Source organism: Trichoplax adhaerens, genomic scaffold, assembly GCF_000150275.1.
Source record: "Trichoplax adhaerens TRIADscaffold_5 genomic scaffold, whole genome shotgun sequence".
NCBI lineage: Eukaryota > Metazoa > Placozoa > Uniplacotomia > Trichoplacea > Trichoplacidae > Trichoplax > Trichoplax adhaerens.
Window position 1 is genome coordinate 779,720 of NW_002060947.1, and position 14,317 is coordinate 794,036.

The following is a 14,317-nucleotide window of genomic DNA, read 5'->3' on the forward strand; positions in this document are numbered from 1 at the left end:
ACAGTACGCGCATTTATAAGTGAAAAGATCAAATTAAAGTCATGACTTCTAAATACTAAGTATTTGACAGAGCTCAAAAAAATGATCCTAAAGAATATCCTTTTGTCAGTCTTACACATCGAATATTTAGTATTTTTGCTTGCAAATTATAACAACTTTTACGAATACTTACTTATGCTTTATACAAAAATTTCTGAGCGCCAATAGCGTATTATTCCAATAGAAAAGCATTATACACCTTTGTAAATGAGCTTATTCGACAGATATATGTCAGAAAATTTTTCCATAGCATAGTGATAATGATAATACCATCAAAACTTTAGCATTTGACTACAAGCCATATATTTACAATACGAGAATATCAGGCTTTGATAATTATTTTACTAATTATCTTTATCGTTTTTTTTCCTCTTTTAGTAGCTGGAATGTATTCCCAGTGGTTATACCATCAATTCAGAAGCCAGTTTTTTCACATAATACTTTCCTCTGCCGTTTGCTGTTCTCTTCGTTTGTATTGTCATTTTTCGTTAACATTTGCTTAATGGCAAGTTCTGCACTAGCTAGTTACTGGAAAATATCTAATTCTGGAATTTCTTTGACTATTCCTCGTGCTTGGATTATGGTTGGTATATCATATACAGCGTCAATTCTCTTATTATCATTGCCAACTATTGGTGTTTGGGCTAGAATAACATATTTTCGAGGCGCAGGAATATGTCAGATGGATTTTAGCCCAACAATTACTAAAAATCACATAATTTTTTTATTTGTAATTGTTTTTCCAATGCTATTTTCAACTACATGCATTATCGCATTTTCATACTATCGAATTTACAAAATTGTTCATAATAGTGCCGTTAATATTACAATGCATAATAATAGCAATAGGATCGAACTTGGTGAAAATTTAAATCACCGTAAAAAAGCTGCTAAATCCTACTCAAGAACTGATATCACTTTAGCAAAGACCTTATCCGTTGTATTTGGGTTATTTATATTATCGTATGCACCCTACGCTTTAGCAAATATTTTTTACTTTTGTAACTGGTTTAAATTAAGTCTAACTGAAGGACTGTACCTCTTAATTATTTCCTGCACTAATAGCATCTTTAATCCAATTATATTTTATGACCGCCGCAGCAAAAGTGTCCAACGAAGTAATATTACAATGGTTAGACAAATAAGATCCAGTTTTGTCGGAAATCAAATGCATTCTTCTGTTTCCACCATGACCATGGCCAAAAGCTCTTCCTTTACCTATAAGTAATGCGTCTTTTCAACGTTAGCACGATTTCTAGCATTTAATGGCATAAATTTGTAGCAATACTGTACAATAGCTCTTATTTTCTAGTACAGTTCAAATTCTTAATAATTGCACCAGTTTCGTTAATGTAATGTTGGAGATTCCATGCGCTTCATTTATTTTATTGGATAAAAGTCGATCTGAGAGCTTAATAAGTGGTATTCAATCAGAATAAATTCATGAATCTTTAGAAATACTCAATAGAAATTTTAAATTATTAGAATTCATTCCAGAAGTTCATTTGAAAGTTGTAGTCATGCTGCATACTATTAAGGATTCTTAATAATTATAATTATCGACCTTATTATGTATTAATATACTGTACTATGTTGCAATAATTAATGATCATTTTCATTTCTTAAAATAATATCTGTTGTAATCACAGTGCAATAAATCCACCCTAATATTTGTTAGCGTACAAGATACAAACTGCAATATCATGAATATTAGCACCAAGCAATGTGAAACTTCAATCTTTAATTTAGACTGCCAAATTTCATTATATCTTGTTTTCGTAAATAAGTATGCATATAAATTTTCTTAACGATAAGCCAATTAAATGTCATGAAAGTGAAATAAACTTAATAGATTGTGATATTTGAAAGTGTTCGATAGTAGTTACAGACTCTGCTACCTCCACATTTTTAGTTTTTCAAGACTGTTATTCAACAACTATCTTAGTATACGTAATACGATATATGGGAAAAAAAATTTTTTGCGCTTTGTACCAATAATTCGCATATATTCATGTCGATTCATCATATTAATCAAATAAATTACCGTAAAACTACTATTTGATCGAATAGTAAATTTGATCAGAATCTAGGATGTCTCATAATTTATGATATTTTTATAAAGTAGTCTAAGCTTTTTAGATTTAGCTTCATCGTTAAAAGCTGAATGTGACAGCTGGATATTTATGTTGCAAGTTACAATATATCATTTCGGAGAGTAAATATTAGATCACATGCATTTTATTGGTAATCAAACCATGCGCATATGTATAATAGTACCATTAAATGACCGATATAGGACTGGCTCTACTTTTATTGCATTTCAATTCACTAGACAACCTTTTCTTCTAATCGCTCTGATATAGAACGGTAGCTTAGCTACATGCTGTAGACTACTAAATTATTGTAGCATAAACTATACAGCATAGACTGAAATATCGTTATCAGTCTTCTAGTTACATGAAGTATCACGAGTAAGGAAATGAACTAGTAGGTGTATATCCGAAAAATTATTTTATTTTTATGCTATCAGTTATAATTAGAGAATTAGGTTAATTAATGAATATATCATAATTATAAATTTTTTCTTAACGTAAGTTTAAGGAGGTTAAGTGAAAGGATTACCGTTTTTTTCCAGAATGTTAACTATAACGATATCTTATAATAGATTTGGTTATTAAGCTTTCTCACTCGGCCCCAGTCATCGTTATTATTTTTCGGTTACTGCATGGTTTTATAACCTTTTAATTATACCCTAAATTAATACAATGTTTGCTTTATGTTTATTCTATCAGCAAAATAATACAGAATTCGAACGCAATAACCCTAACTTTAATCCTGATATCATAATGTTTGCATGTCTTTTAATGAAAATAAATTGCTTAAATTTCTACGTAATTATCTTTACTTAATAATAAAGGTACCATTATCAATAAGTCTTGTGAGAAAATTATTGCTGATTATATTATTATCAAGCAAGCGCAATTTTGTTATAATAGTTTACAAGTATTGAAGCCAGTATACAAGTAATTCGACATCCGCCTGCAACTTAGTCTAGGCGAATAATAATGAGATCAAATTAAACCGTAGTGCACCTGAGTTTGAGGAATAAAATTTTACTCTTAGTAAATGTTGAAGCATATTTTGATAGCCTCATAGTTAAATTTTCATGTTCAATCGCGACTTAATACTGTACTTTGAAAATAACAACCTAATTAGTTTTAAAGTGACATACTGACATTTGAATGTTAAGCTTTGGATATTTATATATTAATAATCATCTTGTCGCCTGATCTACAGGAAACTAATATGCAACAAAGGGCTTTTATCTTAAGTTTTATTAAGCAACTCTTTTTGTTCTCCCCAGAAACAAATTATTTGACCTTGAAAAAATTTGTTAATTTATAAATTAATACGAAATGAAATTTCTAGAATCCAGACTTTATTATCAATTCTATTCCACTAATTTACGCATAATATATCGATATTCACGGTCAATATCCGGTACTTTCGCATTTATTTCGGTGAAAGCTGGATGTCTACCCTGAATTAAGTATATTTTCCAACCTAGATTTGAGCCAGTTTCTTCATATTTACTTTATTTTAGTATTTCTCATTTTTGCCTCAGTAATTATTATAATGCTCACATACCAATTCTGTATGCCTTAATTTTAATATTATATAAACTAACGTACCAAGTCAAGTATATGCAGTTGTGCACATACAGTAAATCATATATTGACATTAATATTATATTTTAAATAATTTAAAGAATATGTCTAGCTTTCGTGGCATCTCACTCGTGATCATACTACATACGCGTATATTAGTCATATGAGATCCGCTGGCAAAGACATTACATTTATTGAATAAATACGATTGTTAGTGTTTTAACTGACGCAATATATAAAAATTTATCAATGTGCTCATTTGCCAAGTAATCAAACTCTGCAATACTACTAAGCACATTTCCACCGATTGAATTGCTTCGTATAGCTTCGTGCCAGCTGATCATTGGCTATCGCTGGAAAGCTGAGGCTAGCGCACATACCAAGACTTAAAAAAAAACAAAGATTAATATAAAAATGCAATACCTTAATCTAGTTCAACTCATTAACAGATTTATAAGTAATTTTACTTTTCCTTGCATCTAAATAAGCAATAGATAACAAGGTCAAAAGCTCCGTTATATCAATTACTTGGCGTATACTCTCCAAGCGTATTTCTTCATGTTTAAGTGGTAATTGCAATGAAAAGACTTTTCTTCTTTTAATTATTAGTTACGGAGCTTGAAGCTCTTTGATAATAGCTAGTAGCAATCAAAGATAGTAGAGTGACTGTAAAGATTATAATTAACCTTGAAAAATACTATCGTGTGATTAAAAATATTATTAAAGATTGTTGTATTGTAGACAGCAATCCTCAATTGTTAATTGATTATTATTAATACTAATGACTTTGAATTGAGCCATACTATACTGGTTATTAATTAATTATACCGAAGTCAGCAATATAACTAATTCAAGATGTGATATTGCACCATTGTGGTGTGATAAATAATTTAACTTGCTAATTAATATTAACTAGCGAAATGTATTAATTAATACTCGGTCTAGTCTACAATAAGCCTGGATTGGGTATTATATAATTTAATGTGACAGATTAGCAACGGGGAATTTGTGTGACATAGGAGATTGTATGTAAGCTTAATTGTTAATTTTAATCTCAGTACCTTTGAAACTAGAGTACTCTGTTACTAAGTTGCAATAGCTAGTAATAAAATATTTATTTACCCAAACCTATCATTGGACTCGTTTTCTATAGTACTGTATAGGAATAAGCTAGCTTTCCTTTACTGAGATCTCCGGAGCTATTCGAGGAACCTTAAAGTGTAGATAGTTTAGTTTAGTAACGATCATTAAAGCAGTTTAGTAACATTATTATATATACTATATTACGCAGTGTTAGCGAAAATATAGGATAAAAATCAGTATTGGCATCCGGACTTATTACGCTAGCAATCATCTGCTAGTATAATAGTCCAAGCAATAGGTTACATATAATTTATCATTTTACAATCAATTCTTCTAATTTCCATTCTACTCTCTGCTCATTTGAGAGGTAGATCTCAACTAGTTGTTAATAGTTTTAATTGGCCATAAACCCCTATTTGAAGTTCTTTTGCTTACTATACAGCATTTACTTTAAGAAATGCTACCGTACTATATTGTAATGATCCGCTATGGATCAGTAGCGCTAATTATTTTAAAATCATTAATTATCGAAGCATTTGGACATAATATAATAAAATTCGCTTTCAGCTAAAACTCAATCCTAGGCGTACTGATTTGTGAATTACTGTATACCGACATTTAAAAGAAATGTGATGCTTGGTGCCAGCGGATTTTATTTCTATTATTTTGATTATGCTATCTTGTGTTAATTTTACTCAGGTATAAAAATTATAGAGTGAAATACTCACTAGATTACGTCTAATGACTAATAGTCCATATCTACAGCATAGCAGTCTAGACCAAATCTCATGAATTAGACGGTGTTGAAATAAATGAAATAGTTTGAAAAAATTTAGCTCGACAACTAGCAAGCAGCCGATAATCGGATTGTTTGTTATTTATAATTCCTCATAAACGGTCCTGATTTAAAATATTTGATTTCAGGATCTGAAGAGTAAATAAGTAATCGTAATAAAAAGTCAAAAGTTTATGAGAAAACCGGAAATGATCGTTAGGTGATCACTTATATCTCGATACAGGACATTTATTCTATATTTAAGAGAAAAGCTAACAATAATGTATCTTCAGTATATTGCTATAAACAATGAATTGATTAAATCGCTCAAATCTTTCATCAAGTTTATATTATGCAATGTAAGTGATGCAAATCAGTTATTGGGTAAGCTAATGCTGGGGTACAGTTTTTATTAAAATATCGATAATGTCTACGATGGTTAAATTAAAAGTCTCAGACAGGCTTTATAGGTATGTCATTATTGAAACTTTATTATTACTCCCTAGTTTATTTGTACAATTATCAGCAAACGATCATCATTATGAAGTAGTGATCCCGCAGTTGGATCTGTCTATAAGAGTAATGTAGTACATAAACTGTAAAAATAGAGCTAATAAATAGATTGCAATAGGCTAAGGTAGGGGAAGAGACTGAATACGGGAAAGCGAATCCTGGAAATGTACGTATACAGTAAATAGATTAAACACTACATGAGTTAGCTTAAAAACTGGTAACGATAATTTTTGTCTTACATATTAAACCTTCATTTCTTATAAATGTTAGCTCATTTATTTAGCTACTCTTAGCGGAATTGCTGTGCTGTATTATGATTTTGATATTGCAAGGATTGAGAGAGATTAATCTTTACATTAGCATTTTATGAGTAAATTTTTCGTTAATATATTAAACTTCAACTTGTGTTTTGTTCCGAGTACGGTATTGTGCTGCATATTCATGATTTAACTTCGATAATGCATTTGAAATAAATAGTATTTCAGAATCAAATGGGAAAACCGTTACAAAATTTCAGTTTAATCAACAATACTTGTTGAAGATGTTTTTCAGGCTATTTTGATGCATGCTGCATATTTATCCATGTATTTATCTATACGCGTATAAATTAAGAAAAAAATTTAATTTTATCCCACACTATAGTTACTATTTAATAGTTAATTGTTACTGACGAATATTTGTTTCATTATTACGCTGTTTGATAGTGGAATAACATTTGTAATGGAATATGTATAGATTGCCATCAAAAATATATTATCAGTTAATATTAGATAAATTTTTATTGCATTTAGACTAAAATTCGATCAAAAAGGCGATTTTAAGTGCCTTATCCGAGCCCATCTTGATTGAAAGGCTGGCGAGTTACGTGTTGCAAACAAAACTGAACACCAGTATCAAATTAATTTATTGAGTTTTGTATTATTTTTTGGCTACAATAAAAGAAGTCTCTCAACTATTATAAAGTTAATCTTTTCAATAACATAGTTGAAATAGCCGAAATGATTTTACATTATTCTAAACTACAACAGAAAGGAACATCGCTTGAATTTTATATGCAAGGACAATAATTAGTAAAATCTTTCTAGAACGATAAGATTGCAGATAATATCGTAGAATATGAAACAAATATCACGACTTAACGATAAATTTCAAATTAGTCTATTCTTTTTGATTTGTGGTAAATAACGTCATAATATCATTGTCTTAAGTAATAATTTCTATTTTAAATTTGTTACCTACTATTAGAATGACATTTTAACAAATTCGCTTTAGCTACTCTGTTTGAGGTAATAGGGCCACAAACGATCCATTATTCATTTGCTTCATGTATGGATAAAATGAAGATAAATTTAGTAGGTGGGTTAATTAAAAAAGGCAGTAAATTAAGTTCAGTGTTACTATGGATACTCGACTATTCTCGCTTTACGTCTGTTTCATTCATTAAATATCAATACACGTAATTAATCATTTCCTACTGAATTAAATAAATTATTACTTGGTCGATATTTTTGTCTCACTTTAATGTGCATTACATAATCGATATTATACGCTCATATAGCTTGTACTATCACATGAATGATCCCTCCGCCGTATTTTTATCATAGTTTAGTAAAATTTTATCACATATCCGAAAGTACTTGTAAAATGGTTTAATTATGTAAGTTAAGTTTAGTAGTGTGATTTGTAGGGTAGGTTTATTGTTGGTATATTACTCTATTCAGATTATCATTCAGATCTATTCTCATTACTAGCTTTTACGATGTTGTAATTTCTGCGTACTTTCTCATTTAGGGCCTCAATGATTTAAAATGGATATAAACAATTTCGATAATCTTACTTACAACTGCAGTTCAAATATAGCAGATAATAATCTTGCTGTTGTGCCTACAACTTCAAACAGTATCGCCATAACAACGTTTTACTTGATCGTAGCAATTTGTGCGATTACTTCCAACGGTTTCTTTATTTCTTATATGCTAATTCAATATAAAAAAATAACTCCTCACGACGTCATAATCTTGAATTTATCTCTTTCCGATTTTTTTTATATAATATCATTGTAAGTATCAATATTCTTAAATTTTTTTAAGCATCACAAAATCTTGTTTATGGACATATAATTACCTTGATATTGGCATGATACGATTCTAATTTCTACAGATACCAATCTTGTATAAAAGCACAAAAAATTCAGATTAGGTCAATTATGCTATATCATGCTATATCATATTAAGCCTCGTAAGCCTGAAATATATAATAACGTACTATAGTTCACTCCTTAATTGCACCTAAATATTAACGTCGAATATATCATTTACTATATATTCTCCTTATTAAGCTCATAATTACAGAACTTTATTAAAATTAGATATGAAATGATAATCTAGAAGAAATCATAAGCAAAGAATCTGTAAACAAGTACGGTACTGTTCTCACACATGCATTAAGTTTTCTCTGACTGGAATTTACCAATAAGATAAATTCTCCTCAATACTTATAAAACTCACACCCGATAGGCTTCACATACTGTAAAAACAGTCAGTAAGTCCTTTCACTTTTTACTTTACAGTTTCCATACTAAATAATTCTGTGATTTACTTTGATTGAAACATTGTCAATTGCTAATAAATAATATGTATCAATTTATACCATTACTTTAGAGGGTGGAATCTTCTTCCTATTACGTCGCTCTCTGTGAGTAAACCCATTTTCCCTCACAACACATTTTTATGCCGGCTAGCATTTTCATCGTTTGTTCTATCATTTTTCGTTAATATCTGCTTAATGGCATCGAGTGCAATGGTTAGCTATTACAAGATTGCTCAATTAAAGATAAAGTTCACATTATCTCGATCTTGGCTTATGGTAATTTTCGCCTATACCATCTCTATCGCGTTGCTGCTATTTCCAACATTAGGCTACTGGGCAAGAATTCCATATTTTCGTGGAGCTGGTTTGTGCATGATTGACTTTAGCCCATCAATCACAACAAATAAAGCCATTTTTCTATTTGGAATTATTTTTCCTCTACTTTTGTCGACCACGATTATTGTGGCATTATGCTATTATCAAATCTATAAAATAATTCACAAAAGCAATAAAATTATATGTAATTATAACGCAGAAAATCATCCGTTGTCGAATTTATTTCGTCATCGAAATAAAAATATCAGGGGCTTTTCGAGGTACGATGTTAAATTAGCAAAGACGCTTGGCGTTATATTTAGCTTATTTGTCTTATCATATGCACCTTACGCCCTAGCCAATATATTTTATTTTTTTGGCTGGGTTCGTATAACTTTAACACAAGGATTGTATTTATTAATTATTTCATGCAGCAACAGCGTATTCAATCCTATCATACTGTATAGTCGGCGGCGTAAGCGTATTCAGAAAAGTAAGATTAAAGTGGTTAAACAAGTTAAAGGAAGTAGTAATCCACTCACGGTATCGACCAATAATTTAAAATTATGAATCCAACCTATCTTATTAATTCCAGTATTATGTCCAATTGGAATTATCCAGTTATAGATTTTACCCTTCCCCCTTACATTTACATTTATGCCTACAGTTTGACTCTATTCTCGATCTACTTAATCATTCATCCACTATTGATCTCTATAACTATTAATTAAACAAAAATATATATAAGATAATTGCAAGACGTCTCAATAAAGTATCTATATACGTATCATCCTAATTTATTGATTATTGATTTAATCAATTATGGAGGTAATGTGGATGACTGCATCCCATAAAAATCTACTGTCTTTAATAAGTTTATAATTTTCCAATATATAATTATTAACTGCAAATGATTAAATGAAGCCGCCTTTTATATATAGAGCAATATCATAAGCCCTCAAATCATAATGGTTTAAAAGTATGTTAATGAAATTTCTCACGATTTTACGTAACGATATGGAAAAAATATTTAATTGCATAGGTAGAGTATTTTAAAGTATATTTTTAAAATGAAAAATTTTTACTTTTTTATGAAAATCTTGATTCTTAAATTAATCATATTGCATATAGAAATGCTTAATCACTTATATAGCTAATAATTACAGTTTAATCTGTCATAAAATATCTTTAAGATTTTGACCACAAGGTAATTAGTGTTAGGTCCAATTGTTGTACTAGTAATTGCTAGACAACGCATTTTATATGATATATCTTGTGGATCCATGGAATGGTATCATTTACTTTATCAATGGCACCGCAATACTGGAATAACTGAAGCAGGAAAGTGTTGACAATATGTTGATGCCATTCATTATTATTATAACTATTTCTAAATAAATAGGATAGCTGTCAGTACTGCTGTACAAGTTTTCATTAAATCGATTCAGATCCACTTAATAACCCGATAATATTATAATCGGATATGAAATTATTCTGGATAGAAGTATTGATTTTTAAAGTCGTAAAAATATTGTCCCTGACATAAATAATTTCTACTTTATTAACTAAAAGTTAAGTTATAACATATATCCTTCTAATCAATAGAGATATTGTCATTTTTATCATCCTTTATCTACACGTTAATACGGTATTGTAATCACAAATTGATTTCAGTATCTTGCTAACATTCAATAAATTCTTTATTCTGTTTTAGATTTGTCAAGTGCTTAGTTACAAATGTTATGCAAAATAAAATTTCTTACTCACCACTTAATAAACAGTAGCGTAAACATTATCTAGCGATAACTGACTAGGGATAGTTGTGTGCATTATCAAGACTCTCATGTGCTACTAGAAAAAGGCTAGAGTTAGGCTTAGGCAGAATACAACTTAGATACTCGTTCAGAAACTGATATTAGAAGGTTGATTCGGATTAGTAGGCAGGTATGACACTGATTGACGAATACTAAAGCACAAAACGTTTTCTACTGCCATCTTAAGAATCATAGCCATGGATGTTATACTTATACTTCGTAGCTGATAACCTTGGCAATATATCAGTATTGGCGCTTTATTATCATCAAGGATAAAAATGAAATCAGATGCAAAGATTCCTTAAGCCCTTAAAATTTGGTTTAGCCATTTTACTTTATTGCAGGTACCACAAAGCTATGTATTGAGATGTGCTAATGGTTGAATCGAGCAAACTTTGAGCGCATTAATACTCAACCAAGTGAACTATGTCATTAGTATGATTGTATATTAATTACTACGTTTAAAGAAAATTAGAAACTGCGAGAGTAATGGGTATTTATGTCGTACTTTCCAGCATGTATTGTAGTAAATCGATTGTAGATGTAACTAAGTATGGTTATAGTCAAAAGCATCTAATGCATAGTATAGTCTGTCTAGGTAACACTACGTTTTTTTCTTGAGAAATTCCTAACAGAAATTATGTGAATATAAAAGTAGGGAAGCTATGGGTAAAGGAAAGCATTTATTTAAGTTGAATTCTCTATTACATCTCGTGTCGCTTAATCATGCTTTATACATAAGTATTATTATTACCAGCACACAATTGCGTCTGCGAAATCAGTTCTCAGTAATCAATGTAGCGATACTGTTTAAATTTCCTATCATCTGTCATTCTGAGTGTAGTTTATGTTTAAATTTCTATTAGTTTCTTTATTATTTCCAGTAATTCCCTGTAGCGCTGTAAAATTAAATCGGTTGCAGTATTTTATTATTAAGCTACCAGTTTACCAAGGGGTATATAAATACGCCCGCTGAAGATTTCCAGTTACTCACGTACAGTACATTGCTTGTTCTTTTTATTCATTTTTGCTTTATCTACTCACATATCAGACTATGTACTGTAATATGAAATATGCATACAAAATTTTTTATATAATATAGATTATTAGTTATATTTGTTTGTTTCTAGCAAATAGCTTTCAATTTGTAATCTATCCTATCTGTATTTTCGGATTGGCTCATCATCTTCTTTTAAGGCCTAATAAGATACCATTTGCTGGTGATAAAGTAGATCCTGCTGTAATTTGCAAAGGTGTTTCGGTTTCGTTGACGGTCAGTAACTGAAAATTTTGTAAAATAGCCACTAGAGCGGCTCTCACTTCTAACAAGGCTAAACGTGTTCCAATACAATTTCGAGGACCACCGCCGAATGGAATAAAGGCCATAGGATGGTGTTTGATTTTTTCTTCCGGTGTGAATCTCTCAGGTATAAATTTTTCAGGATTAGGCCATATTTGAGGATTGTGATGGACTGCATAAATTGGAATAACTGCCATAATACCCTTAGGAATACGGATGCCATTAATGGTAGTATCTTTTCTAACATCACGATGTGCCATGTAACCAGCAGGATACAACCGTAATGTTTCAGAAATGGTCATTTCTAAATAAGGCAAATTATTTAAGGTATCATAATTTACAGAGGTCGTATCAGGACAATTGGAATCAATTTCGTCGTGCAACTTGCGTTGTATTTCAGGGTTGGTCGCAATTAAATAAGATGCAAAGGCAATGGTATTTGCTGTTGTTTCATAGCCGGCTATAAGGAATACAAATGCTTGGCTTACGATTTCATCATCACTTAGTTTATCATTGTCCCCAGCTTCGATCATTTGCTGCAGAATATCTCTACGACAGGGTATCCCAGCTACCATAGACTTTCTCCTCTCCTTGATGACACTTTTGACTGTTTTAGTTAAATAATCCATAGAATAGGTTATTTTTCCACCTAAGATTGGTTCTAGAATGCGAAATAGTGATGGCATAAATATGATTAAAAACTGTAATAAACCAGGTAAACTTCTAAATAGCGTAGCAGCTGCTTCGGTTAATTTTTCTTCTTGCTCCTGTGACTCAATTTCTATTCCAAATACGGTAGCAAGGATGACAGACATTGAAAACTTGCCACTTTGACGCCAAAAATCGATTGGTAAGCCTTTGGCTATCGCATCATCGCAAGATTGTATTAGATCATCGCTAGCATTGTCAATAATGGGCATAATTGACTTTAGCTTTGCAGAGCTAAACGTTGTAGTTAGAATAGTTCGAACACGCTTCCAGTCATCATCCTTTAATTCTTGAAGCGAATTGCTAAAAGGGCCAAGACTTTTAGTTAGAGAATATCGATTTGAAAAATTGGAAAATTCTTTTACCATAACGGTCCTTAACATTTCAGGATCGTTAAACCATATCGCTGGGACTTTAAAAAAGAGAGTTCCGTAGATGTTACCGTACATCTGTAACCGCTTGAGTTGAGCAATGTGGCCATTGCCAGGACCAAAATCGGTTACATTACCAACAATTAGTTTGGGTTTGGGAACGTCTATTCCTAGTCTCTTAAGACGACAATATGGGGCGATGAGACTTGTATATACATACCATAAAATGCAAGCAGCAATACATAGGAAAATAAGACAAATTTTTCCTAAAATAGATTGAGGTAGGCATAAGAAATTTGCAATTTCAACGACCATCTTGACCAACAAATTCCAGTAATTTAATCGATGAATTAACAGCAAGTGAAGCAGACGATTGAGATCAGTGCGAATGTAATGATTAATTACAAAACTAGTTCAGACTTTTAAAAAGCTAGAAAGTATGCGAATTCTCTTAGTCAGCAAAATATAGTCATTAACGTGATAGCCGACAATGCTGATACAAATTCCCACGTTAAGCTTTAAATAATTACAATCAGCTGACCAAGCAGAATAAACTGTATTGAATTGAATTAATTAATTCGTGGGTAGTATTAAACTACAGTACTGTACTGTCGGAAATACGTGTTCCATGAAGCTGCTGAAATATTGAATGCGTTACCAATAGTTGAGCTGGCATTTAAAGTCGAGCTCATAAAATAAAAGGGATCTTCTTTACAAGGATCTATGTGTTAGGTTGCGTCTCATTATTGACTTATCAACACGAAATTGTACTATAATTTAATTCACAATCGTATAGTATTAAATAAACAAGTGAGAGCTGATCGTAGATAAAGCATAATGATCTTCAATATACTGTGCTGTAGTTAGTAGTGATAAAATAACTTGAATAAAAAATTTTAAGTTGAGAATTGGAGCATAAGATGAAATTGCGTAGATTATACTGCCCTCAATAACAGAAAGTAGACTAGCAAGGGCTGAAGAAAATTTCTAGTTACCTTGAATATCACACAGAATGATCCAACATTATTATTCTTACTGTCAGCAACGCCATTTGAACTGCAAATTACGGATTTCATAGTCATTTACTTGTAAATTCCTATTCGAGTTTAGGGTTTAGTGGTTCAATTAGGGTTAGATTTCGA

General features: G+C 30.9%; 1 protein-coding gene across 1 annotated transcript; it reads right to left on the reverse strand.

Annotated features, from left to right (window-relative positions):
* Nucleotides 1-11,978: 11,978 nt before the first annotated feature.
* Nucleotides 11,979-13,490, reverse strand: TRIADDRAFT_26042 (uncharacterized protein; the record flags this gene model as incomplete). The annotated part of the gene is made up of 1 exon (XM_002112707.1): nucleotides 11,979-13,490. One exon carries the CDS (start codon nucleotides 13,488-13,490, stop codon nucleotides 11,979-11,981), a length of 1,512 nt encoding a protein of 503 aa, XP_002112743.1.
* Between the last annotated feature and the right edge of the window lie 827 nt (nucleotides 13,491-14,317).